Source organism: Cydia pomonella, chromosome 17 (genome assembly GCF_033807575.1).
Source record: "Cydia pomonella isolate Wapato2018A chromosome 17, ilCydPomo1, whole genome shotgun sequence".
Classification (NCBI taxonomy): Eukaryota; Metazoa; Arthropoda; class Insecta; order Lepidoptera; family Tortricidae; genus Cydia; species Cydia pomonella.
The window spans coordinates 12,089,028-12,115,469 of NC_084719.1; the positions used below are offsets into that span (position 1 = coordinate 12,089,028).

The 26,442-nt window shown below is 38.2% G+C and overlaps 2 protein-coding genes across 4 annotated transcripts in view; both read left to right on the plus strand.

The window, feature by feature from the left end:
• The window catches only part of LOC133527141 (tyrosine-protein phosphatase non-receptor type 9-like), a 107,306-nt gene that overhangs the window by 52,243 nt on the left and 28,621 nt on the right, over nucleotides 1–26,442 (plus strand). The gene's annotated exons all lie outside the window — the stretch shown is intronic.
• Nucleotides 5,982–11,651, plus strand: LOC133527138 (uncharacterized protein K02A2.6-like). The gene is made up of 2 exons (XM_061864026.1): nucleotides 5,982–6,436; nucleotides 7,701–11,651. The coding sequence occupies exon 2, from the start codon at nucleotides 7,712–7,714 to the stop codon at nucleotides 11,561–11,563; it is 3,852 nt and encodes a 1,283-aa protein (XP_061720010.1). The 5' UTR covers nucleotides 5,982–6,436; nucleotides 7,701–7,711; the 3' UTR covers nucleotides 11,564–11,651.

Genomic DNA, 26,442 nt, shown 5'->3' on the forward strand with positions numbered 1-26,442 from the left:
AAAGTAAAGCTGTATATGTACTGCATATAAAATAAACATGTGGGTATGTCCAAATTAAATGCAGGGTGGTATATGCATTCAGGGTGAGAGGTTGTTTGTTTGTTTGTATGTGTGTATGCTTGTGCACACAAGTAAATGTTCCTATTCATCTTGCAAACGGCTTGGCAGATATAGTTGGGGATTTTGGTACAGGCGATAGACTAGCTACGGTTCTTAGATAAGACTGGACAAAGTTACAATTTTGTAGGGGTTTAGGAATGCAGGGAATTTGATAAAAGCATACCTACTTGTGAGTACCTAATAAAAAGAACGGTTACTTTTCTTATTACAAAATTAATAGGTATCTATTTAGCTCTCTATAAGTATTGTTAGCTCAAAGAAACCGGATCCTCAGTAATTTAATTTTTCCAAAGTAAATTACATCGCGTGTTGAAGTGGTGGATCTAGCTCTACTGTTAACCTAGTGCAAGCGAGTATTTGACTCCGACGAACCAGTATAATTATGATGAACGTCAACGAGATTTAACAGTTTACGCAGGAAAAGAATACGCAACGCATAAGATATGTTACTGCTGCTACGGCGCAATGCGCATACCCTTACTGAAGTTACAATAAAATTGGTCCTCATTTCGGACGTACCCCGCCTATTTTATTACACTCAACAAAGTGATAAAGGACAAGTTCATAATTATGCCCACCTTATCACTTTTGTGATGAATGACGATGTGACGACGGTTGAATATTGTAATTTGCGATATCGCCTCAAAGTCTTTAATGGTCTTCGTCTTTAAAAAAAAAATCTGTTCGGTCACAAGAAACAATAATGTGATTTATATGATATGTAAGCCATGTCAACTCCTGTCACTTTCTGGAATTAAATTGGGCCCGCGTTTGCCTCAAACGCTCGCCTACGGTCGCCAAAGCGTCGGAAATAACCCGGGAGCCAGTAAAGTCAAGAGCCGGGTTTGTCTAGCGGACTCGACCCGCCCTACTTCGCCGAATGGCATTTGTTTAGCGACGAGTCATTGTTGAACTTTCCCCGCTCTGATGAATTCGGCGGTTGCTGCTCCGTTTACTAACGCCTTTGCTTTAGCACCAGCTTTGTTGCTTTAACCTTAATTTTGACTGAAATTGCAAGCTTTTAAACGGGTTTTAGCACTGGATTTTCAGTCTCCTTGACAAGACTATTACAAGACAAGGTTTTATTAATTTGTTGTAGCGACATCTGATTCCACATACCTTGTCGAAGTGTATGGCACGTCAAATAACGACCTGTATGGAATGCCTAATACTTGGAGTTAATATATCCATTAGATTTTTTGAATTTGTGTGAGCAGACTAATGCATTGAGTGTATTATTCTAATGTATAGACTGACGCTTGACGTCATGGGCCGACTAGACAGTCTAGCCTTCTACATCCAAACGTTTCGATTCGATGGTAAAGAGAAGAAATTGTACACTACTTTTAGGGTTTCGTTTGGCGTGCTTTTACCAAACTGCAGTTCCTGCAATAGGATCAGTATCTATTCCAGTATTCGAGCGTTTCATTCAACCGCTCATTTTCGTAAAACCATTTTTTTCTTATTTGTAAAGCTGATAAAAACAACCTATCTGATAACTTACTTCAATCTATTGCCCCTTCAATTATGCCCACAAAATTAAGCGCTTCAATATAAAACGCTCAAACAAATACGGAGCCGCGTTGTTCACACATCAGTATCCTACAAATATCTTGTCTAATATAAGCTATTTGGTGTAAATACTGATAACAGTCAAGTCTCTCACTTACGAGATGAAAAAGTAAACGTTTCAAATATTGTAAGTTAAATAAAATATCATAAGTCTGCCTATTGTCCGCTGATACATTAAGCAGACCTTTCCATTAGATACACTGTTCCAAGTTGATTTGAGTAGGTAGAGTAATGCATTGAGCATTATCCTGCATAGACTCCTGACGTCATGGGCCGTCTAGACAGTGTAAGCTGTAGGACGTTGCTCTGTGTTTACCAGCTCCCACAGTTTATGGATAAATGAGGAGAGTGAACTTAATAGTTTAGTGAACGAAACATTACCTTACATTTACAATTTAACCTTGAGCTATAAAGCTTCATTCCAATGGATTTAGACCCCCAAACCCGAACGAATTTACTGGAATTTCTCCCCACTTGTGTACTAGTCCGGTAAAACAGAAAAAATAACAAAGAGTATATTTATTGCCGAATTGAATATCTGTGCACACAAATTTACAACAGATATAATGAAGAATACGAAAACACGTGGCGTGTCGTCAGCATACAATTCCTAAATCGTCACCTTCCTAACTCGTCCACATTACTATTTTGACTACAGTCCCAGACCGTCGACATTCCTATTTCGACCCCAGTGCCAGATCGTGAACATTATTGTAATCATCCATTATTCTGGCTGCCTTCCATAAAAAAGACAAATAAAATACTTCGTTTACTTTTGCTTTGCATTGCTGTTTTCCAACTGATATTTTTTGTAGGCCTGTTATTTTGACCTCCACCAATGCCAACACTGTGAACCATATAGGAATGTATACAAGATAGGAATGTTGACGAATCAAAACCGTGGAAAATTTGACAATAATGACAAGTAGGTGACGAAGTAGCCTTATGGAGTAAGCGATCCTGCGCCAAACACGCTACAACTTACAAAGTTACAGTAATTTCTGCAACATGTTCGTAAATTTCTGCTTGGCACTTGTTTGCTCTATCCAATTTCGCCGGGTTTCATCGTATTTTGTCAAAAGTTAGTAGGTTACGTCGATCTTTAGCTTGGAGTTTGTAGAAGTTGGACGGACGAATTGAACTACACTAGTGTTTATTTTTCGCCGCACCGCCGATCATCGGGGTTAAGTCCGTTGGAGCTTGTTCAATCCGCTCTGAGCCCTACGATTTGAACGGCCATGTTTTGGGACTTAGTAGCACGCAGTGATAATGTTCCTCCATGCGATTGAGCGGGTTTACGCGATCATTTCGATCACTACGTGGTGGATAAATGCAGAGTGGCTAAACCTAACGCGCTCGACCAAATCTACAGCGAGACCCTTTTGATGTTGGGTAGGAAACCGTAAAACATTTAAGTATTTAAGGTATCGAGGGTAATATTTTTGGTAGGGTTTAAGTATACTCTAGGAAAAACATTTAGGAATGGGTACTTACTTATAATATAAAACATTTAAGTGTCATATGCGTTTCAAATTTGCAAAAACGAAACGCATAAAGGGTAAACGATGCTTTAATGCCTTTTATGCATAGTATCGGTGGTCGGTGCTTTAATGAAACGAACAGGAAAACATCCAACTTTTTAAAATCATAATTTCCCGTATGTCGCCATTTTACGACCGAATTTAACGAGCAGTCGCCTCACACGACCATCGCTCAGCATGCAACTAGCGTAGGCGAAAGATTCGTACGGTGCTTCTGAGCTGAGGGCCGTCGTTCTTACAGGGGCTTGAAATAGCGGGGGCATTGACCTGTCACCCCTGAGCATCGCCGGGACCCGCTCGCCCTAAGTAACCTTTCAAATATTGTTTACCCATTTAATGTGAACTTGGAAAAGCGTTATGATACGCTAGAAGAAAATGTACAACAGTGTTAGGTACGAGTACAGTTGCGCGCTTGGGTAATAATATTTGTGTTTGCGAATATAATTATTGTTTACTGTACTTAATAAATGAACACGGAATGGCGGTATGATTAATTTACAGTGTAGAACAATCAAATCTCTTGCCAATCCATAAAAAAATATCCTTGAAATTCACAATTAATTTCACTGACAGTCTTTAAAAAAAGTTGTAAAATAGCTGGTAAAAAACTGTTCTAAACCAATTAGTTAATTTTATATGAGTTATTGAATAAAAATAATGTTGCAAATTGATTAGGTAAAGACCGAGATATCACACAACAATTCATGGGAATTGAGAACACTTTCTTAGGAATCTGAATATAATTTTATTGTGGTCCTTAGAAGTCCGGTCTCAACTCAAGCACAAACGGTAATTAAAGTAAGCAATTACTTAAAGACAAACACTTTATTAATTAAACTAAAATCCAGAAATGTTAACAAAATAAATGGTTATAGTGTGTAATTTTGAGTATTAATGGAGCCGGCTCTGCTCTGGTGAGCTTTGTTCTGTTACTTAAGTATTTAAACACCCTTTCTAGTTGGCATTTTGATTATACCACAAAACCCTTTGCAAGCTTTTGGATGGGAATTTTACCCGTTTCGTTTATATTCAATACTACCTCTTGTCCAATTAGGCATAGTTTCTCCTCTGGGTTCGGAGGTTAGATGGAAGTAGTTTTGACGACCGATCTGGCCTAGTGGGTAGTGACCCTGCCTATGAAGCCGAAGAATGGCCTCGGGTCAAATCCTAGTGTCGTCAAGCTCACCATACTTATTAACCTATCGAATGAGCTAATACTTTTACGGATACTGGAAAGCGATATGTAAATGTACTACATACCTATACGAGGCCTGGACGTTAGTGAGATGACGATATGAGTTGTGCTGGTGTCCGACTTTATTACCTACATATAACATGAGTTTCACATGATTATCCGCCTGGTTTCTTGAGCTTAATAGTCGCCTCCAAACCTCCCCTTATAGCGACCCCATTCCTCACGCAAAGTTTACCTTAATTTCATATTAGCCTCACTGGATTACTGTCCACTCTGAGTACTGATAACGTTGGTCTCAATCTACAAGAGACACATCATTATTCTAATAACACCATATAAACGTCCTTGACTTGATCTAAAAGCAAATATCACTACCCGTAGATTTGTTCGCACACAACCTCCTTTTTCCTACTGTCGTTCTCATCTACCCTCTGAACTTCAGCCAAAAAAATACCAATAACCTAGAAGCGGTTATATAACTTAAACGTGACTACTAGCGCCATCTACTCCATGACGTTGGCAAATATTAGCCGGTTCGCAATACGTTCGCGACACCTAGTAAGGGCATTTATTCGTATGATGAGCATGGATATTTGTTTCTGAGTCATGGGTGTTTACCATGTATTTAAGTATTTATAAATATTTATATATTATATATATCGTTGTCTAAGTACCCTCAACACAAGCCTTATTGAGCTTACTTAACTTACTTTGTCAATTTGTGTAATAATGTCCTATAATATTTATTTATTAGTAGCTTTCGTACAAAAATGTACTACTACGCCAATTCATGGGATTAGACGCCAATGGACCCCAGGCTCCCATGAGCCGAGGCAGAATGCCGGGACAACGCAGGGAAGATTATGACTAGCTCTTGCCCGTGACATCTTCATTGTAGAGCTAGATAAATCGATGCTTAGGTAATTGGTTTAAGCGTGTCATTGCCAAGGTAACAAACCGACAGACACACATAATAACTTATGTCAAGATTGAGAATTAAGTTTCAAATTGGCAAATTGGCCTAATTGTTTAACTCGGGTGAAAGGTACCATTTCGTCCCTTGGTTATCAATCTACTATACTAATATATGATTTCTCACTCGATGGTCTCATCGGAAGATCAGCGCTGGAAGTCGCAAGCAACATGCTGAGATGAGGCCATTTAATAGCTCTAGTTTAGTTTATTGTGGCGGAAGGGTAACTACGGAACCCTATATACACTGAGCATGGCCCGCAATGCTCTTGGCCGGTTTTTTTTTATTTTTTACTTGTATGTAAATTCCATGTTGACGTGTAGATAGATAGATAGATACATTCTTTATTCATACCCACAACATACATGGCATTAGCATCAAAACAAACAAAAAAGAAAAGTGTAAAATAAAAACATGCAAACTTAATTTAATAAAAACATTTTTTAGTTAATTAATACGCCATGTGTCGTGGCACAGAAAAGGCGCTGACTCAGCATAATGATGCAGCAAGCCACATCGCTGGTATTTTGCCAGTACCTTACACAAAAATGGGCAACGCTTTTTAAACACCTAAGTTGGTACAAGAAATAAAGAAAAACTACTGTGCAATTTGTGTATGTGCCGTGTACTTTATAAGTATTATGTGAGTGAGTGTATACATATATATGCGTGTGTGCGTGTTTTTTCTATCTTATGGACTTTTGGTAAATTGTAATGAAGATAAAAAGATAAAAACGCGGTTGGCAAAGTATTTAGTTATAGGAGGGTGAAGCGAAAAGGAGTTTAAGACTTGACATTGTTGTTTCTGTTGATTAAGAAGTTGAAGTCGATATTTTACTTTAAAAATCGCTTTGCTATTTGATTGACGAATTGGAGGTGGTATATTATTCCAACATTTTGTTGCGCGGTGTAGTATACTGCACCTGCAGGAGTGGGGGTAGTTGACTGTTAACCGTGGCGCCGGGCGGTTGTGTCGAGAGTGGTTCTGTGATGTTACAGTTATTGTGTATTTTACAAGTGGCGAACGAGGAAAATGTAAGTACATTGAGGAATATCAATTTTTTAAAAGAAAGGGGAGGAATGTTAAGTACTTTGCAAAAAAAAAAGTTGTAGGTACGAATGGAAGCGTGATAGCGAACTTTAAATCATGGTGTAATTTAATGGCTATAAAATTTATACATGAACAGTAAACAACGACCTTTATCCATTACGAATAGTTCCTTTGACTTAAATGTGGTAAATATATGCCTTGTTTACGTGCTTCGGCCGGCCAGCAGCGCGGCGCGATGATAACATTGATCACTTGCATCTTTGTGTTTTACTCGCATCCATAAGTACCTAGATGGAAATCAGCTTAGTTTCTTTATTTACGGAAGTACCGTTAATGAATGATTTGATAAATATTATTGAGTTCCTTAACTAAGTCTGTTTAGTGCCTAGGCTAAAAAACGGCTATTAAGACACCTTAATAATGTATTGCATTGCAACATTTACTAAATTAAAGTACGGATTAAATTGACAGCGTTGTAATGAATTACGGTACATAATTATTACAGCTAAGTATATGGCTTTGTTATGATTACGCGTGCTACTAAACGGCTAAATAATAGAATGATATTCGCTTTCATTAGTAAGAAATATTGACGAGTGTTACTCGTATTAAGTGGTAAGTCATTAACGGTATTTTGGCGTATACATAAATGTATGTATTTAAGTAAATAAGATCTCATAATAGGTATGGTACTATTAAATGTTTGGTTTAAGAGGTCCATACGACGGGCCATGTCGGTACCAACGTATTGTGAGTATATTAGTACATGCGAGGTCAATATGACAGACCATAATTTCACTGTTATTATTGTATTGTTGTACGGGTATGAAAGGTCAATTTGACAGACCATGTGGATATTAAAAGTGTTATAGAAGACTTTTATATGAAAGGTCAATATGATAGGCCATGGGTTTGCCTGGATTAAACTTGATATATGAGAGGTCAATTTGATAGACCACATAATAATAAAAGTGATTCTGAAGACTTTTATATGGAAGGTCAATATGATAGACCATGGTTGCTGTGGTTAATGTTAACATTGAGCTTTATATTAGAGGCTAATTTGACAGGTCGTATATAGAAGTGATTTGAAAGACTTTTATATGAAAGGTCAATATGATAGACCCTGGAAGTGGATGCTTACTATGGTAGGCATGTGTGATTTAGTCATGTAGTGACTATTAATTGGTGGTCAATAGATCCTGTGTAGTTGCAAATTAGACTATACAGAATCGCGTGTTGTTGCAGATCGCACCAAAATGACCCAAGTAACATCAACTATACCAAGTCTAGACAATTTCGATTGTGGAGGCGATCCGGTTTCCGTCGGTGTAAGATGGGAAAAATGGAAACGGGCGCTGGAGATATACTTCCTGGCCGCTAATATCGAGGAAGATGTGGTAAAGCGGGCCACTTTACTACATCTCGGTGGGCTTGCTCTGCAAGAAGTCTATTACAATTTGCCGGGTGCTCACGCCGAAAAAGCTACTGACGTCGACGTCTATAATGTGGCTATGGAAAAATTAGATGCTTATTTTTCCCCTAAGCAGAGTAGATATTATGAACGCTACATATTTAGGCTTATGAAACAAGATGAAGGGGAAAGGTTTGAAGCTTTTCTTGTGAGACTTCGGCAACAGGCTGACAAATGTAAATTTACGGCAAGGGACGAAAATTTAATTGACCAAATCATCGAAAAAGGAAATAGCTCCGAATTGCGGAAAAAGATTTTGTCGGCCGGCGATAGTGTCACTTTACAGCAAGTGATAACTATAGCGACCACACTGGAGACTGTCAATAGGCAACTAGACACGTTTGGAAAAACTGGGTCAATGAAGGCGGGTGACATGGATAAATCGGACATAAATAAAATTGATACTAGGAAATTACCAGCAAGAGGCACCTCAAAGACTTGTTATCGATGCGGTAGCAATAAACACTTGTCATTTGCACCCGAATGCCCTGCTAGGGACAAAAAATGTTTGAAATGTGGGATTATCGGACATTTTAAAGATTACTGTAAAACTAAAAAGCTGAAGCGGAAATTTGAACACAAAAAAGATGATAAATTTAATAATGCAAAAAGGCAAAGGTTTGACCACCCACAAAAGGATACCGAAGAAGTGGATTATGTATTCCATCTAGATAACGACGAAGTTATCAACTGTCAGGTCGGTGGTGTCACTATTGAGATGTTGATAGACTCTGGATGTAGATGCAATATCATTACTGATGAAACGTGGGAGTATTTAAAGAGCCATAACGTGAAAACCGCAAATCAAATCGCACATCCTGACAAGACATTAGTGGCTTACGGCAGTCAAACGCCACTAGATGTGACGGGGAAATTCGAGGCGCAGATATATATTCGTGATGGACTTGAAACAATGGCTACCCTATATGTCATTCGAAACGGGTCGCGTAACCTTTTGGGAAGGATTACTGCAAAACAACTCGGCGTCCTTCAGACTGGCATACCGGTTAACAACATCAGTACATTTCCCAAATTCAAAGGTGTTAAAATTCAAATCCCAATCGATGATAAGGTAAAACCGGTTATCCAACCGTATAGAAGAATACCGATACCTTTGGAAGCAAAGGTAAATTCAAAACTAACAGAACTACTAGAAGCCGACATCATCGAAGAGGTCAACGGGCCTTCGCAATGGGTATCGCCCATGGTACCTGTGCTCAAGGAAAATGGCGACCTTCGGATTTGTATCGACATGAGGAGGGCTAATGAAGCTATTATAAGGGAGAATCATCCTCTTCCTACGATGGATGAGTTGCTACCCCATTTCAGACAAGCGAAATTCTTTTCTCGGCTTGACATAAAAAATGCTTTTCATCAACTGGAGATTGACGAAGACAGCAGACACATTACAACCTTCAGCACCAGTAAAGGATTATTTCGGTACAAAAGATTAATGTTTGGGGTGTCATGCGCGCCGGAAATGTTCCAAAAGGTGCTAGAGAAGATGTTGTTAGGATGTGAAGGTACTGCAAATTTCATCGACGACATCATTATATACGGATCTGATGAAAAAGAACATGATACACGGCTCAAGAAAGTCCTACAGGTCTTGAAGGACAACGATGTCCTACTCAATGAAGCTAAATGTATTTACAAGACAAATAAAATTGAGTTCCTTGGCCATGAACTCACTGCAAACGGGGTAAAACCACTTGATAAATATATCCTAGCCATTCAATCGGCGAAGAGACCAACCAATGTTGAAGAGATTCAAAGTTTCCTCGGATTGGTGAATTATGTGGGGAAGTGGATCCCTAATTTGGCATCATTAACGGAGCCCCTTCGTCAGCTTGTACGACTTAAATTGAGCAAAACGACGGACCTTCGTAAATATTGGACTAGCTCTCAAGAACAAGCGTTTGATACATTAAAAGCGAGTCTGTCAAATATACAAACATTGGGCTATTATAATCCAGCTGACAGAACGCAAATAGTGGCTGATGCATCTCCCGTGGGTCTTGGAGCCCTGCTGATACAAATAGATCGAAATGGTCCTCGTATCATAGCGTTCGGTAATAAGAGCCTAACTGATTGTGAGAAAAGGTATTGCCAGACCGAGAAAGAGGCTTTGGCCCTCGTCTGGGCAGTCGAACATTTTAAAACGTATTTGTTCGGCAAAGAGTTTGAGATTATAAGCGACCACAAGCCTTTGGAAACCATATTTGGTCCCAGATCTAAACCATGCGCACGTATTGAGCGCTGGGTTCTCCGCTTGCAGGCTTACAAGTACAAAGTAATTTACCGGCCAGGCAAGGACAATATCGCCGATCCCATTTCTCGGCTTTGCCAATCAATTAGTCCCAAACCGTTTGACAATGAAAATTATATTAATGCGATCGTACAATACAGCAGGCCGACAGCAGTACCATTAAAAGAAATTGAAGCCGTCTGTGCCACAGATGAAGAAATAATGGCGCTTAAAAGCGGAATCTATGAAAACAAATGGCATGAATCTATTAGCGCTTATAAAGCTTTCCAAACTGAGATCTGTTTTCAAGGAAATATTGCTTTAAGAGGGAACAAATTGATTATCCCCAAAGAACTTCGAGACAGAGTACTGGAAGCTGCACATCAAGGTCATCCTGGCATAGTAGCCATGAAGACTCGTCTCAGAACTAAAGTGTGGTGGCCAAAGATAGATCGAGATGCAGAAAACAGAGTTAAGGCCTGTAAAGGATGCACACTCGTTTCAGCACCTAACCCCCCACACCCTATTAAGAGACGAGAGCTTCCAGTCGAACCCTGGATCGATGTTGCGGTTGACTTTTTAGGACCTCTGCCATCAAATGATTACTTACTGGTTCTCATCGACTACTATAGTCGCTACAAAGAAATCAAGATTATGCGAAGTATCACAGCTGTAGACACGGTTAGAGTCCTAAAAGAAATATTCTCCCGGTTGGGATATCCTGTGACTCTGACATGCGATAATGATAACCAGTTTACCAGTGAGACCTTCAAGACTTTCTGTAAGGAATGCAATATTGTTATATACAATACAATCCCTTATTGGCCACAAATGAACGGCGAAGTCGAACGCCAAAACAGAGATATCCTTAAACGGCTGAAAATCAGCCAAGTAGAAAAAAAGAACTGGAAGGATGATCTCCTAGAATACTTAATTATGTACAACAGCACTCCACACACCACTACAGGTAAAACACCTTCAGAACTCTTCTTCCGAAGGCAGTTCCGAGACAAAATACCCACAGTGGCTGATATGGAGTGCAAAATACTCGATTCAGATGTAAGAGATAGGGATAAAGAAAAGAAAGAAAAGGGACGGGAATACACTGATACGAAGAGGAAAGCAAAAGATAGTAATCTAGAAATCGGTGAAAAGGTCTACGTGAAAAACTTGATAAAAGATAACAAACTTACTCCCAACTTCAATCCTGAATCGCACACTGTTACAGATGTAAGTGGTGGTGATGTTAGAGTAAGGAATGACGTGACTGGAAAAGAATATCGCAGAAATGTTGTTCACCTCAAGAAAACTGAAACTGGTGAATGGGCTGTTATAAATCAAAACAGCAGCAATGCACCTCACGCGGACCAAGATCAAAATGAAGATTAATATGATTGTTGTGTTGAATCTATAATTAGCTGAAATATAAAAAATGTATCGATTTTCAAATAACTGAATGATTACAAATCAGATCGAATCAGTACTCTTTTATTTTCGTTAATAAGGAAGGGATGTAGTATACTGCACCTGCAGGAGTGGGGGTAGTTGACTGTTAACCGTGGCGCCGGGCGGTTGTGTCGAGAGTGGTTCTGTGATGTTACAGTTATTGTGTATTTTACACGCGGTACCGAAAACTCCGTCTAAAAGCGGCAGACCGGTGCTGGGGGACCTGTAACACTATCGCTCGCGAGGCTCTCATTTGGTGATGAATGCTACTTTTTCCAAACCATAGGAGTTTCTTATAGAGATAAGACTGCTGCTTGGATTGAATAGTATCAAAGAGCAGGCAAGCGAACATGAGTTCTTGGCGAGCGGCCATTTTTAACATACCCGCATTGTTTAAAAAAAGGCGTGACATGAGTACGAGGAGGGATTTTAAAACAAAATCTGGCACATGAATTCTGCACTCTTTGGATAAGGCGCCACGATCGTGCTAGAAGGCAGGAACCATAAGCTGCAAGGCAATAATTAAGTTTTGATAAAACAAGAGCTTCACAAAGTCGCATTCGTAGGGTGACACTAAGAAAATTTTGAATATTATATAGAACTTTTAAACGGTATAAACAATTTCTAACAATGTCTATTACATGCCTCTCGAAACGCAGATTTGTATCTAGCAAGAGTCCAAGATTTTTTGCTTCGTCGACGCGATCTACTTTCACATCCTTAATCTTAATGTTTGGTTGTTTTGAAATGATGGCATTAGTTTGATTTAAAGTTCCAAGTACCATACATTTAGACTTAATAGGATTAAGGACCAGGCAATTTGCAGAGGACCACTCTGAGAGTCGTTTCAGATCATCATTTAACTTCACAACAGCGGTAGCGAAATCTCGAGGATGAAACGATATAAAAACCTGCAGTGTGTAGGAGTGCCTTTGTGGCCTATTTGCTGAATAAATGTTAAAGTTTGTGACTTTTAGATTGCACCTTATCATTCTCATACATATTTTGCTTTTCGATTTACGATGGTCGTCTTGACGTCCCGCCCTGTACACATTTGGTTAACAGTCATGACGGACTGCGGATTATACAGGTACATCGTCACACGTTGATGAGCACTTTCAATGACGCTAATACGTAAAACACATTCAAAGCTTAAATGATGAGAACCCGTGTCATTGTCGATTAGCGGATCCGCAAAACAACTTAATTAATTAAACACGTAATTTTACATTTATTTTTCTGACTTTATTTTAGGAGTTTTATCTATGTAATTAATTATTTATTTAGCAATTTCGTTACGACGTCAAATTGCTAGCGAGCGATTCACATGTTTGGTCATAAATCTCTGTTTACAAATATACCTACTTACTTTTGCAGTATGTAGGAATTTTGAAGATATTTTGACATGTGAAAATGGCAATTCTGCCTCATCGCGATATTTCTACTAAGTGATCTCAAAAAACATTGTTCGGATTTTTGATTAAAATACGAAGGGGGCTTGCAACGAGCCTTAATTTAGCGTTGCCTTCGGTAGCCGTAAGCGTTTCAAAGCGTTCCAACGAATTGAGTTCACAAATCTCCCTTCGATTGGTGTAAGGACGGCATTTATATGCGCGCCGCGTATAGATTTGTGCTGAGCCTTTTCACATGCAATATTAATTTCGCTACGCCTCCCGAGGCTCCGACGATTCGTTACTTTCCATTTCTACCTTGATCATTAATTTATTTCAGGTGTAAGTTATTAACAACTGCACTTAGTTGAGTAATTATTGATGTCTTACATACCGGTATGTATGTACCTACCCAATGATCGCCTTTATGTCATCATGAAGATCATGAAATTCTCCAATACGGCCACATGTCTTCTTCAGTGTAACAAGTAGTTTTAATAAACTTCAAAGTTAAGGGTTAATATACTTAATTGGACTGAGGGTTATTGAAGTATTGAACTGGATGTTTAATTATTGACATTATTGCCCAATTACGGAGGTCATGTTTTACAGGCTATTCGAGAGTTTTTTTGTACATGGAAAGTAAACGTGCAGTCCGCTTGATGGTGCAGTCAGCATCAAATAGATAGTGACTAGTAACGGCCAAAGTGGCAAAATATATCGTGACACATCCTTATTTCTATGGTAACAAAGGTGTGTTACAATATATTTGACCACTTTGACTGTCACTATCTATTTGATGCTGTCTATAAAAGGTCACCGCAGCCTGTTATGAACTTTCACCGTCAGGAGTGTCAAGGTTACCGACCCTTTAAGTTTTTTTTTTTATACTACGTCGGTGGCAAACAAGCATACGGCCTGCCTGATGGTAAGCAGTATCCGTAGCCTATGTTCGCCTGCAACTCCAGAGGGTTACATGCGCGTTGCCGACCCTAACCCCCTCCCACCCTCGTTGAGCTCTGGCATCCTTACTCACCGGCAGGAACACAACACTATGAGTAGGGTCTAGTGTTATTTGGCTGCGATATTCTGTAAGGTGGAGGTACTTCCCCAGTTGGGCTCAGCTCTAGATCTGGAATGACATCCGATGTGCTGTGCCCTACCACACAGAAAGAGATGACATTCACAATGCCCATACCTCTCTTGTGGACGTAGTTTAAGGACATACCCGGGTCCAGGTGAACATTTTTGTCATAATTTCGGCTCAAACCGTAAGTTACTACGGTATCTACTGAACAATGTAATCCCGGTGACAGACATGAGACATCCTGTAATTCTGACGAGCTACAGCTGTTTAAAGATGCAGCAAACAGCTGTCGTCGCTTGCGATTAATTGTGTTTCTCCGGCGACAGGTAACATCAGTATGTTACCTTAGGGAATGTTTAATTGGCATTAGTCACAGTGTAACGCAGTACTAATACTAATAATCTTAGTACAGAGGGGTACAACTAAAACTGAACAAGGAAACCAACGGATAAATAAATATTAAGAACGCTAGGCTAAGGCCTAGGTCACACGTACTAATTTGTTTGTTATGCCTAATATAAAGTGTGCCAAAGAATTATACATACAAACATATAAGTACATACATAGATGGGTCTAAAATTCTTGTCATTGTCTTGTTTCTGACCACGTCATGCTTGTATTGGTGTCTTCTATCAAGTAAATAAAAAAGTCGAGTGCTATTGCATGTCTTTATAGCTGAATTATATTTAACTTGAAAAAAAAAAAAAAAAACTGGAAATCATCCCATACAATAAGCTATACTCCGTCACATTTTTTGGGGACTAAAACAAGACAACGAAAAGAATGTTGACCCAGGTACACTCAAACAACATTGTCATTATCTTTTGTACTTATATCCGTATGCAAATAATGGACTAATGTGACGTATGTGAAAGTTTTGCAATTAAAGTAAGGGATACGTTATTTCCGTTTTTGGTGTATTTACCATAACAGTTATTAGAATAGGTGCAAGGCGCGACCCCGCACCGGAAACGTCGCGAGAACTTCCGGAGGCACTCCTGGACTAGCGCAAGAGATAGATATACAATGTTACATCATTAGGCTTACTTTATTTCATATCATTAGGGAATCGCTTCCTTATCCTTTACCTATAAGTTTGTCACGTCCTTACTATTCTCAGGGATCCATTCGAATTTATTAAACTCACTAGCGTTCGTGTTGTTAACGGATACTCAAACATATAACCAGGATTACTCAGTCAAGAGTGCAAGGGATTTTGATGAGAGAGAGAGAGAGAGAGAGAGAGAGAGAGAGAGAGATACACAGTTAATTGTTGTACTGTGTATGGGTTTTCATAACAGACTGGTAATATACCATACCAACCCACTAAGTCACGTCACCTACTAGCAAGTACTGAAACAGGTTACTGAATATCTAGTGCGTATAATCTGGGTCGTTGTTCGTACCTCTGAAATTTGTTCATCGTTACCAACTTGCCAGTAACTAAACACGTAGCTACAGAACCGACCGGACCATGCAAATACCCTTATAACGATTTATGACCTACAAAATGGCACCGGCAGCCGACGCCGTTACAATTTTACTACCTATTCAGACATTTTTATTATTATTGACGCCGTTACAAAATTACTGGCTTCAATTAAATCGAGTGGTACTTTGTTTGCAGATGAAACTCGTTATTTTCCTTTCCATGAAAGTGATTCTGAAATATGAACATCGTGAATAAATGACATTCTGCGAAGGAATAAAAATAAAACATTTGAATACTGAAAATTTTCCGCTTAGATTAAGATTGAGATGCTCGGATAGGCTTGGAGTGATTGGACCGTGGTCTTGACCTATTTTCCGCGATCATTTCGTCTCAAAACGCTTGGGTTATTTAAAAATAATTACAGATCATTATCAATTCAATATAACATTACAAATGAATTGCTGTTGATGTCCATATTTACAAAGACCTCACCAAGGCTGCCTGATTATAAAAAATGTCAAGTGTATTCAGTTTGGCGTTTTATTCGTTATACAGTTTTTCATAAAGATTAGAGCGAAATTAGAATAATATTTATGCTTATAGTAGCGGCGCTACGACTCTGACTTTAAATAAATTAAGTGGTCTAGCAAACCGGAATCCTGTAAGTTTCTTATCCATCAGATATTGGAAATATGTGCTCCATTTATTCCGTGTATCTAAATAATTGCTGTAAGCAATTCGTACGTTGCGACACACATTTTCACAAACGCCTGCGCAGCTAAATACTTAGAACAAGTTCAGATGACTGTAGCTTTGATATTTTCGCTATCGGCATACCAACATGTCGCTTCAGATGCCAGACAAGATGGAGACTCGGCGCTCAGGCCACTTGGGCCACTTCATTCAGCACATCACTTGAGATTTGACCGTGAATATTTATGAAGCCGAGCCGGCAGCCGCACTCGGGCCTCTAATGCGGATTTATTATCGGGCCTCGTTTTCTGGGAGTTTGTTCTGTAATTAGTTTTTAAATTCATTCGCTTTATTCCCAATATTCGCCAGTTAGTCCCGTAGTGAAGGAGTAATTTAAGTGCTCTTAGATATTATACATGTTAATTTTGTATAAAACTTTTCTATGGACTGTGTACGGAAGTTCGTGAGTGCGTATTTTAGACCATTTATGGAATGTCAGTAATAAAAATATATAACTTTGCGGGCTCATATTTACTTTGTAATTAAGGGCACCTAGGTATGTAAATTCTCAAATAGGTATCTTAACAATTTGTCCCATAGCCGTCAGACGGGTGCTACTATCAGTCACATAGCCAATAGTTTAGTTGACCGTTTTAGTCCTTTATTTTATCATACAACTCAGGAATAGAATATTAACAACATTTAAAACAAAGAGCCCATGAACTTTCTATTTTCGTAGTTCCATGTTTAGACTGCCACTAAATCCTGCTTTCTAATGTGACCTTTAACAGCTGTTCCGTCCATTATTGTTTCTTCCTGTTTCCATTATAGAACAAGTAGCGCGCGACTGAAACAGACACCTTCGTAAACGTGCCGCACGGACTAAATATTAGGGCTCGCGGTCGTGTCCGTGATTCGTGAACCCGTAGCCGTGCGCCCGGTTTCGTGATTCACGGCAACGGTTTTCGGGTCCGTTCCGCACGTGACATTCGGCTACGTGAAATTAGGGTACGTGAATCCGTGTAGATTCGTGTAGGCGTGATCACGGCTTCACGTATCTTAAGAACACGCCGGTTCGGTCCGCCCGCGACGTTGAGTGAAGATACGATGCGGTCTATAAGAGCTACGAATAAATATTTATCATGATTTTTTTATTCATAGCTCTAATTCCGTTTCATTACTTTTCAATTAAAATTTATTTCCAATAGTAAGGCCTTTTAAATATTAATGAGTAATAAATGAAAAGAACCAAACATTAATTACAATGAATAGCTACTTTAATAAACGAGTTGCTAAAATAATACAACAACACTGTGTGTCAGGAAACCAACTGTGATGTCAGGAGTAACTAATGACAATTAATGTGAGTTCAAAATTCTAAACTACCCCCTCCAGATTAAATAAAAAATACCACGAATTTGTAAAACAAAACATCGCGGTCACTTCTTTCAACTTCACGAATAAAAGGTAAAGCCCACAGCTACTTATGTATATTGTTTGTTTCATTTTAATAAGTTGCTCGCAAATCTTATTATCTTTGTCTGCACGTGCAACTGCACTTCTTATCTACAAAAAAAAAACCCGGTATGTTGGCTTAGCTTGTTAGTCATACAATAAAAGGAATTAGGATTGCCTTGTTTATATTTAGGCTACGTTATATATTTGATAGTAGCAAGCTTTTACAAGTATGTTTCATTCATTTCATTAATACTTAACAGAAAAAAATGTCTTCGCTTGATTTAATAATGACAGCACAGCGTTGCTTAAGTTCATAATTATAATGATACTTACTAGGGAGTTTTACACCTTATATTTATATTAGTGCTATGCAACGAGCAGGTCGCTAGTTTTGACTATTAATCATTAGCTGGTTATACAAAAAACAGGATAACCCCAAATTTTTTTTTAGATATAACCATTATATTCAAATTGATGCAAAAAATACAATTTAAGTTTAATTCACACGTAAATGTTTGTCCGACGAACGTCCCGTATTCAATATACTAAGTGGTAACTCAATTCAATAATACCTAGTCCTTATTTATTTTTCTCCCGGGCGTGTCGAACCTGCGAGACGTGCGATAAGTACCTATCCAACTGAACCGAGCCCGAAGCTCCGCACACGAACGCAGGTACGGGCTACGTATCATGGCGTGTCACGTGAATCCGGTCGCGAACGCAGGTACGAGGTACGTACCTTGCCGTGTTCGTGAAATTCGTGATCTTAGTACCGCCGGGCTTAAGAATAGACCAATAGTGGGACCGGATTTTTGCCCTATAAGTTTCGATAATTCTAAAGAGTGAAAAGTGATGTTTATCTGGTATGGGACATATTTTTAAGCATATTTGTAATATATGAAGAAAATTTAGAACGAGCGTTAGATATAAATAAGGTATTTATGTATTTTTATTGATGAATTTTGAATATTGAATTAAAGTACAAAATTTAAGCATCGTCTTTTATAATATGTATGAGGCTTTATGCTATCAAATTTTTAGAAAAAAAATCAATGTGCTACTTTGTCAAACTCAAATTAGCTTATTATTTTGTCAATATTGAATTAAAGTTTGAAAAATCCACAATATCATATCTAAATTCTTAAGTTAATAGGCAAGGCAAAAAATTAGAAGAATAGGATATGTGCTTTACAATTAAGATGCGTTTTTTGTCCTGTAAGATCTAATATTGAATTAAAGTCCGTAGAGATAAGTCTATTACCATAAAATAATATATGCAGCCATTTTATGGAAAGTAAGAAATATCTGTGTGTAGCTTGCATTGTAATAGTAAAATCAACTTAAAAAGGCGCGAAATTTATAACCACGCCGCGCTGGTCCGTCAACATGTCGGCTCGGCGCGCGGGAGCCTATCGTAGCCGACCTAGTGAGCGATAGATACCTCGCCCCGCCCGCGCCCCCCGCTCAGCTTCGCAAGCGCTGTTTGTCTTTTCTTTCAAATCATTCATTTGTATGTTTATCGTGCACGTAAATTAGATGCGGACATTACATGAATTTAATTATAGAATAAAAGTTATTATGACTTCAACATGAGTGAAAAATGTTTGATATGTGTACTGTACTGTCTTAGAAACAGAGATAAAACGAGGAATTGAGCAGCTAATAAAACTGCGAGCAAATAATCTTTCTTGGTGATGGGAAAGTTAAATATTTCTACGGGAAGGAGGAACTACGTTTCCATAAAAAGTGTAGATTATACATTGAGTCGAAGGCTATACCGGCGTACAAAAGACTAATGGAGGTGGCATCAGAGGGCTTACCGCGAACCACGTTCGACGTGTTGCCTCCCTGTCATACTTACGTACGAATTTACAAGTGCGACAGAGAGGTAACACGTCGAACGTGGTTCGCGATAGGCCCTCAAATGTACAGCCAAGTGACGATGATGAAAATTACATTTTCAAAACTTTTGTCTTTTGTTACCATTGTGTTAGCCGCCTGTACTTACTTTCAACATATATTAGTAGTTTATGTTACTGCTACATAATAAAAGGCATTAAAATAGTCTTACCGTGCTAAAAATACTCCGAGGCCTGGATTTATCACCTATACACCACCATATTACAATAAATAGTTAGTTATAACATAACCGAGCTAAGCTCGGTCGCCCAGGTACTGTATAGTTATTGCAGGTAGTTCGCAATCACATTTTTAGCACAGGCATTATAAGAGAGGTATGGGCATTGTAAATGTCATCTGGCTCTGTGTGGTAGGGCACAGCACAGCGGATGTCATTCCAGATCTAGAGCAGAACCCAACTGGGGCAGTACCTCCACCTTACAGAAAATCGCAGCCAAATAACACTAGACCCTACTCATAGTGTTGTGTTCCTGCCGGTGAGTAAGGTTGCCAGAGCTCAACGAAGGGTGGGAGGGTGTTAGGGTCGGCAACGCGCATGTTACTCCTCTGGAGTTGCAGGCGTACATAGGCTACGGATACTGCTTACCATCAGGCAGGCCGTATGCTTGTTTGCCACCGACGTAGTATAAAAAAAAAAAAAAAAAAACACACACAATTAAAATATTTCATACGACATGTGCTAATTATTTGTCTCAGTGTAAACAAAAATATATCATAATTATGATATCAATTTTCAAATTCAAAATGGCGGACATGTTTTATAACTTATTTTAAGAAATTATGAGTAGTTTAAGACTTTAAAAAGCAAGAAATTGTTTCTTGCTTCTGTTTGTATATGTATCATGTAGTATTTGATGTTTTCATTATTTTTGAAAGTCCTCAGGGTGCCGATTACGAAAATGACATCCATTATGGAACCCAAGATGGCGGACATTCATTTTTCTTAAAAATCGGTATGGGTGTCATCTCCGAGGTTCTTCGAGGTTCCGATTACGAAAATGACGTTCATTTTGAAATCCAAGATGGCGGACATTAATTTTTCTTAAAAATCGATATGGGTGTCATCTCCGAGGTTCCTCGGGGTTCCGATTACGAAAATGACGTTCATTTTGAAATCCAAGATGGCGGACATTCATTTTTCTTAAAAATCGGTATGGGTGTCGTCTCCGAGGTTCTTCGAGGTTCCGATTACGAAAATGACGTTCATTTTGAAATCCAAGATGGCGGAAATTATTTTTTCTTAAGTCGATATGGGTGTCATATCCAAGGTTCCTCGGGATTCCGATTACGAAAATGACGTCTATTTTGAAATCCAAGATGGCGGACATTAATTTTTCTTAAAAATCGATATGGGTGTCATCTCCGAGGTTCCTCGGGGTTCCGATTACGAAAATGACGTTCATTTTGAAATCCAAGATGGCGGACATTAATTTTTCTTAAAAATCGATATGGGTGTCATCTCCGAGGTTCCTCGGGGATCCGATTACGAAAATGACGTTCATTTTGAAATCCAAGATGGCGGAAATTATTTTTTCTTAAAAGTCGATATGGGTGTCATATCCGAGGTTCCTCGGGATTCCGATTACGAAAATGACGTCTATTTTGAAATCCAAGATGGCGGACATTAATTTTTCTTAAAAATCGATATGGGTGTCATCTCCGAGGTTCCTCGGGGTTCCGATTACGAAAATGACGTTCATTTTGAAATCCAAGATGGCGGACATTCATTTTTCTTAAAAATCGGTATGGGTGTAATCTCCGAGGTTCTTCGAGGTTCCGATTACGAAAATGACGTTCATTTTGAAATTCAAGATGGCGGAAATTATTTTTTCTTAAGTCGATATGGGTGTCATATCCGAGGTTCCTCGGGATTCCGATTACGAAAATGACGTCTATTTTGAAATCCAAGATGGCGGACATTAATTTTTCTTAAAAATCGATATGAGTGTCATCTCCGAGGTTCCTCGGGATTCCGATTACGAAAATGACGTCTATTTTGAAATCCAAGATGGCGGACATTAATTTTTCTTAAAAATCGATATGAGTGTCATCTCCGAGGTTCTTCGAGGTTCCGATTACGAAAATGACGTTCATTTTGAAATCCAAGATGGCGGACATTAATTTTTCTTAAAAATCGATATGGGTGTCATCTCCGAGGTTCCTCGGGGTTCCGATTACGAAAATGACGTTCGTTTTGAAATCCAAGATGGCGGACATTCATTTTTCTTAAAAATCGGTATGGGTGTCATCTCCGAGGTTCTTCGAGGTTCCGATTACGAAAATGACGTTCATTTTGAAATCCAAGATGGCGGAAATTATTTTTTCTTAAGTCGATATGGGTGTCATATCCGAGGTTCCTCGGGAGTCCGATTACGAAAATGACGTCTATTTTGAAATCCAAGATGGCGGACATTAATTTTTCTTAAAAATCGATATGGGTGTCATCTCCGAGGTTCCTCGGGGTTCCGATTACGAAAATGACATTCATTTTGAAATCCAAGATGGCGGACATTAATTTTTCTTAAAAATCGATATGGGTGTCATCTCCGAGGTTCCTCGGGGATCCGATTACGAAAATGACGTTCATTTTGAAATCCAAGATGGCGGAAATTATTTTTTCTTAAAAGTCGATATGGGTGTCATATCCGAGGTTCCTCGGGATTCCGATTACGAAAATGACGTCTATTTTGAAATCCAAGATGGCGGACATTAATTTTTCTTAAAAATCGATATGGGTGTCATCTCCGAGGTTCCTCGGGGTTCCGATTACGAAAATGACGTTCATTTTGAAATCCAAGATGGCGGACATTCATTTTTCTTAAAAATCGGTATGGGTGTAATCTCCGAGGTTCTTCGAGGTTCCGATTACGAAAATGACGTTCATTTTGAAATTCAAGATGGCGGAAATTATTTTTTCTTAAGTCGATATGGGTGTCATATCCGAGGTTCCTCGGGATTCCGATTACGAAAATGACGTCTATTTTGAAATCCAAGATGGCGGACATTAATTTTTCTTAAAAATCGATATGAGTGTCATCTCCGAGGTTCCTCGGGATTCCGATTACGAAAATGACGTCTATTTTGAAATCCAAGATGGCGGACATTAATTTTTCTTAAAAATCGATATGAGTGTCATCTCCGAGGTTCCTCGGGGTTCCGATTACGAAAATGACGTTCATTTTGAAATCCAAGATGGCGGACATTAATTTTTCTTAAAAATCGATATGGGTGTCATATCCGAGGTTCCTCGGGATTCCGATTACGAAAATGACGTCTGTTTTGAAATCCAAGATGGCGGACATTAATTTTTCTTAAAAATCGATATGGGTGTCATCTCCGAGGTTCCTCGGGGTTCCAATTACAAAAATGACGTCAATTTTGGCGGTTCTTGTTGGTGCAGATTTCAAAAATAGAGACCATTTTAGAGTTAAAGGTGGTTGATATCACGGCTATACACATCAACACCCATTTCAAAAAGTAGCGTCCGCCATATTTATTTTCAAAATAGATGCCATTTTTGAAATCCACACCCCTAAAAACCCAGAAAACAACACCCATGACGACTTTTTCAAAAAAGTGACGTCCGCCATCTTAATTTCCAAAATGGACGTCATTTGTAAAATTAGTACACATACATCATACAACATGAAAACTAAAAACATTTCCATCCTCTTTTGGGCAGTTGTGTAAGTCTGTGATAACCCTAGGTAGGTACGGAGACCTTGAGCGGTGTCGGCATTTACGCAAACATCAAAGGCGTCGGCCCACTGTTACACTGTTCTTTTAGTGTGTAAACGAAAACGTCACATGATATATCAAAAGAAAGTTATTTTATCTTATACCTTTAAACGAGCAATTCTTGTATATATATATAAATATATATATTTCTGTGATCTCGGAAACGGCTCTAACGATTTCGCTGAAATTTGGTATATAGGGGTTTTTGGGGGTATACAATCTATCTAGATTAGTCTTATGTTTGGGAAAACGCGTGTTTTCGAGTTTTCATGCGTTTTTCTTTCGACGCAGAATATGGTCACTAATTTCGTGTTGCCGGCCACTGTCCGTCTGGTCCAGCGGGTTAAGACGCGGACTGCTAAACGAGTGTTACGGGTTCGAATCTCGCCCGGTGACTAACTTTTGTTTTTTTTTTATATGTTCAAGTTTATATATAATTTTTTAATTTTTATTGTTTTACACAAGTTTAATTTAGTAAAAAAAAATGACCTATGTAATAAGAGAAATCGACAATAGATGGCGTTACTCTGTGACAAGTGCTGTAAGGTGAAAATCGATTGTAAATAATAATAATTGTCAGTTCACATTTTACTTTTTAAGTTTATGTAGATTATCACCACCGTATTACAATAAATAGTTATAACCGAGCAAAGCTCGGTCGCCCAGGTACTATATTACTAACTGTACTAGGTTGCCTTTTTAACAAGTTGGTCCAGTCCATGGTTGCCTACATTTTATATAAAAATCGGTTAATCTAGGCGACCATTAACTGGACCAACTTTTTTAATACGGCAACTTTCAAATAAGCTTTCATTCAATATATCATACGATGAAATAACAAACAAAAAAACTATCCGTACGCAATCTTACAAGGCAACCATGAACTTGAAATGTATCACTGTGAATTTTGTCTTACATTTATTTCTTATCAGAAATAAATAACATGAGGGTGCATATACCTTATAACGTATCTCTATATAACTATCGGTTATCAATATTAGCATTAGCGGTTAACAACAACATTCCCCTTAAAACAAATAACTATCGCGAGGAAAATACCAAGCCCAAACATCTGAAAAAAATCGGGAAAGAAAAGCTGCAACTGGCTTTTAAAATGGTACAAGGAAGGGTGGTCATCTGTATGAGAATGTGTTTTTTTTTGTCTCTATTTGACCCAATGGTTGACTGGTAGAGAATGCCTTTTGGCATTAAGTCCGCCATTTGTGTTTTTTTGTTTGTGAAATAAATAATATTCATGTAACGCGATAACGAATTCTACGTGAACGAAACCGCGGGCAATACCTATTGTAGTAACAACAAAATAACAATTTTCTATTGCAATTAATTTAAAACACGCTTTAGGAATTTTTTTGATGGACCGTAGACGCAGTCAAGGGCACCCCGCTCCCCACTACCGTTGTTCGCTGCCTCCTGCCACAACGCGCGGCGCGCGCAAACTTGCCGCGCGTTTGAAACGTAACGTATTTATATAAGCAAGGAATGCATACATATCAGTAATGAGTGTCGCCGTGATTTTATATTTCTAAATTTTTGTTTAGTAACTGAGATCATTGTTGATGATCGATTATTATTAACTCTACAAACTTTAATTCAATATTAGCTATACTGCTTAACCTGAAATCAATATCTAGACAAGCACATTGTCTACATGTCTAACTTTTTACTAGAATACTAAGTTGATCGATAATATCGTAATTTTGCAATATCAGCAACTCTAATTCTATATTTACAAAATAACTCGTGTTTTTTACGTTTACCAGAAAGCAGCTGTTCCAGATTTCTAAAAACTGAAAATTGTACATAAATTGAAGTGTTATTCGATATGCTAAAGTTTTCTGTAACTTTAATTCTATATTTACTTAGTTATTAGCAAAAATTAAAATATTTAAATATAACCGAAAGCTCAACCTTAGAATTTCTAACTTTTTACCAAAGTATTATTTAACATACTCCCAATGACATATCAAAAAAGAAAAAACTTTAATATTATCGAAACCCATTTTTGTTCAACCGCTGGTCTAGAACCCGTAGCTACGGATCGGCGTGTATCACGGATATCAGGAGCCCTACTAAATATAGACTAACAAGGTACGCCGTTGACAACTTTTTAAATTGGGTAACATGGTTTTCCAGATATTTTCAGATTAAAGCCTGGCAAGTTATGAAAGTACTATATAATTCAAATTCCATGGCCAGTTTCTGCCGACTACGCGTTAAAGAAAATAAACTGCGACTTTTAAAAAGCCAGAAAGGCCCTCCGAAGGTACACAAGGTTTTTCATAACATTTGCGAGCATATACTTATGTATAGTAAAGCAACGAGGCATAATAGACCCATTTGGCATACAGCCGTGCATCCGATATTATTATAAACAACTATTTAACACTTATTCATAAATTAATAATAAGTTACATAAAACGTACCTATTTACTGACACTAGGTATTTCCTATAAACCTCTTAAGTTATTCTGTTTATAATTAGAGGACGCTGACAATAGAGCATTTACCATATTTTAGCAAGGGCAAACTGCTCTATTGTTTCCTATAAGCACTTGCCAGGCCGTTGCTAAATGGTCACTATTTTAAAATAATTTATCGGAGGGTATCTACGGAACGAGTGATATATAAAATTAATTTATAGGATTTGGAACGAAACATCTAAAATAAAAAAATAAGTAGGTAATCCACCATCTCCAAATACCTATGTGGAAAATCATTGACACATACCTAATGTCAAAACAGCCATGATCATACAGGTGATTCATGAGACGTAAGCAGGACTAAGCTTACGCACTCAATAAATGTTAATGGATCGTTCACCATCATATTTAAGTTAAACAATCACCGTTTTCTCCTGTTTTTAAACTTTTTGGTAAGAACAAATTTAATTGTCTACAATCATGGACACCCTACAACACTTAATTAATAAAGATAAAACCTTATGACAGCTATTTGATTATGAAAAAATAAAATGTCACACTTGAGTAAGATAAGATTTTTTAAAAGTAACCAGACTCCGATGACATTCAGTTTGACACTTGTCATCGATAAAACAAAGAGCATCGGTATTTGACGGATTTAT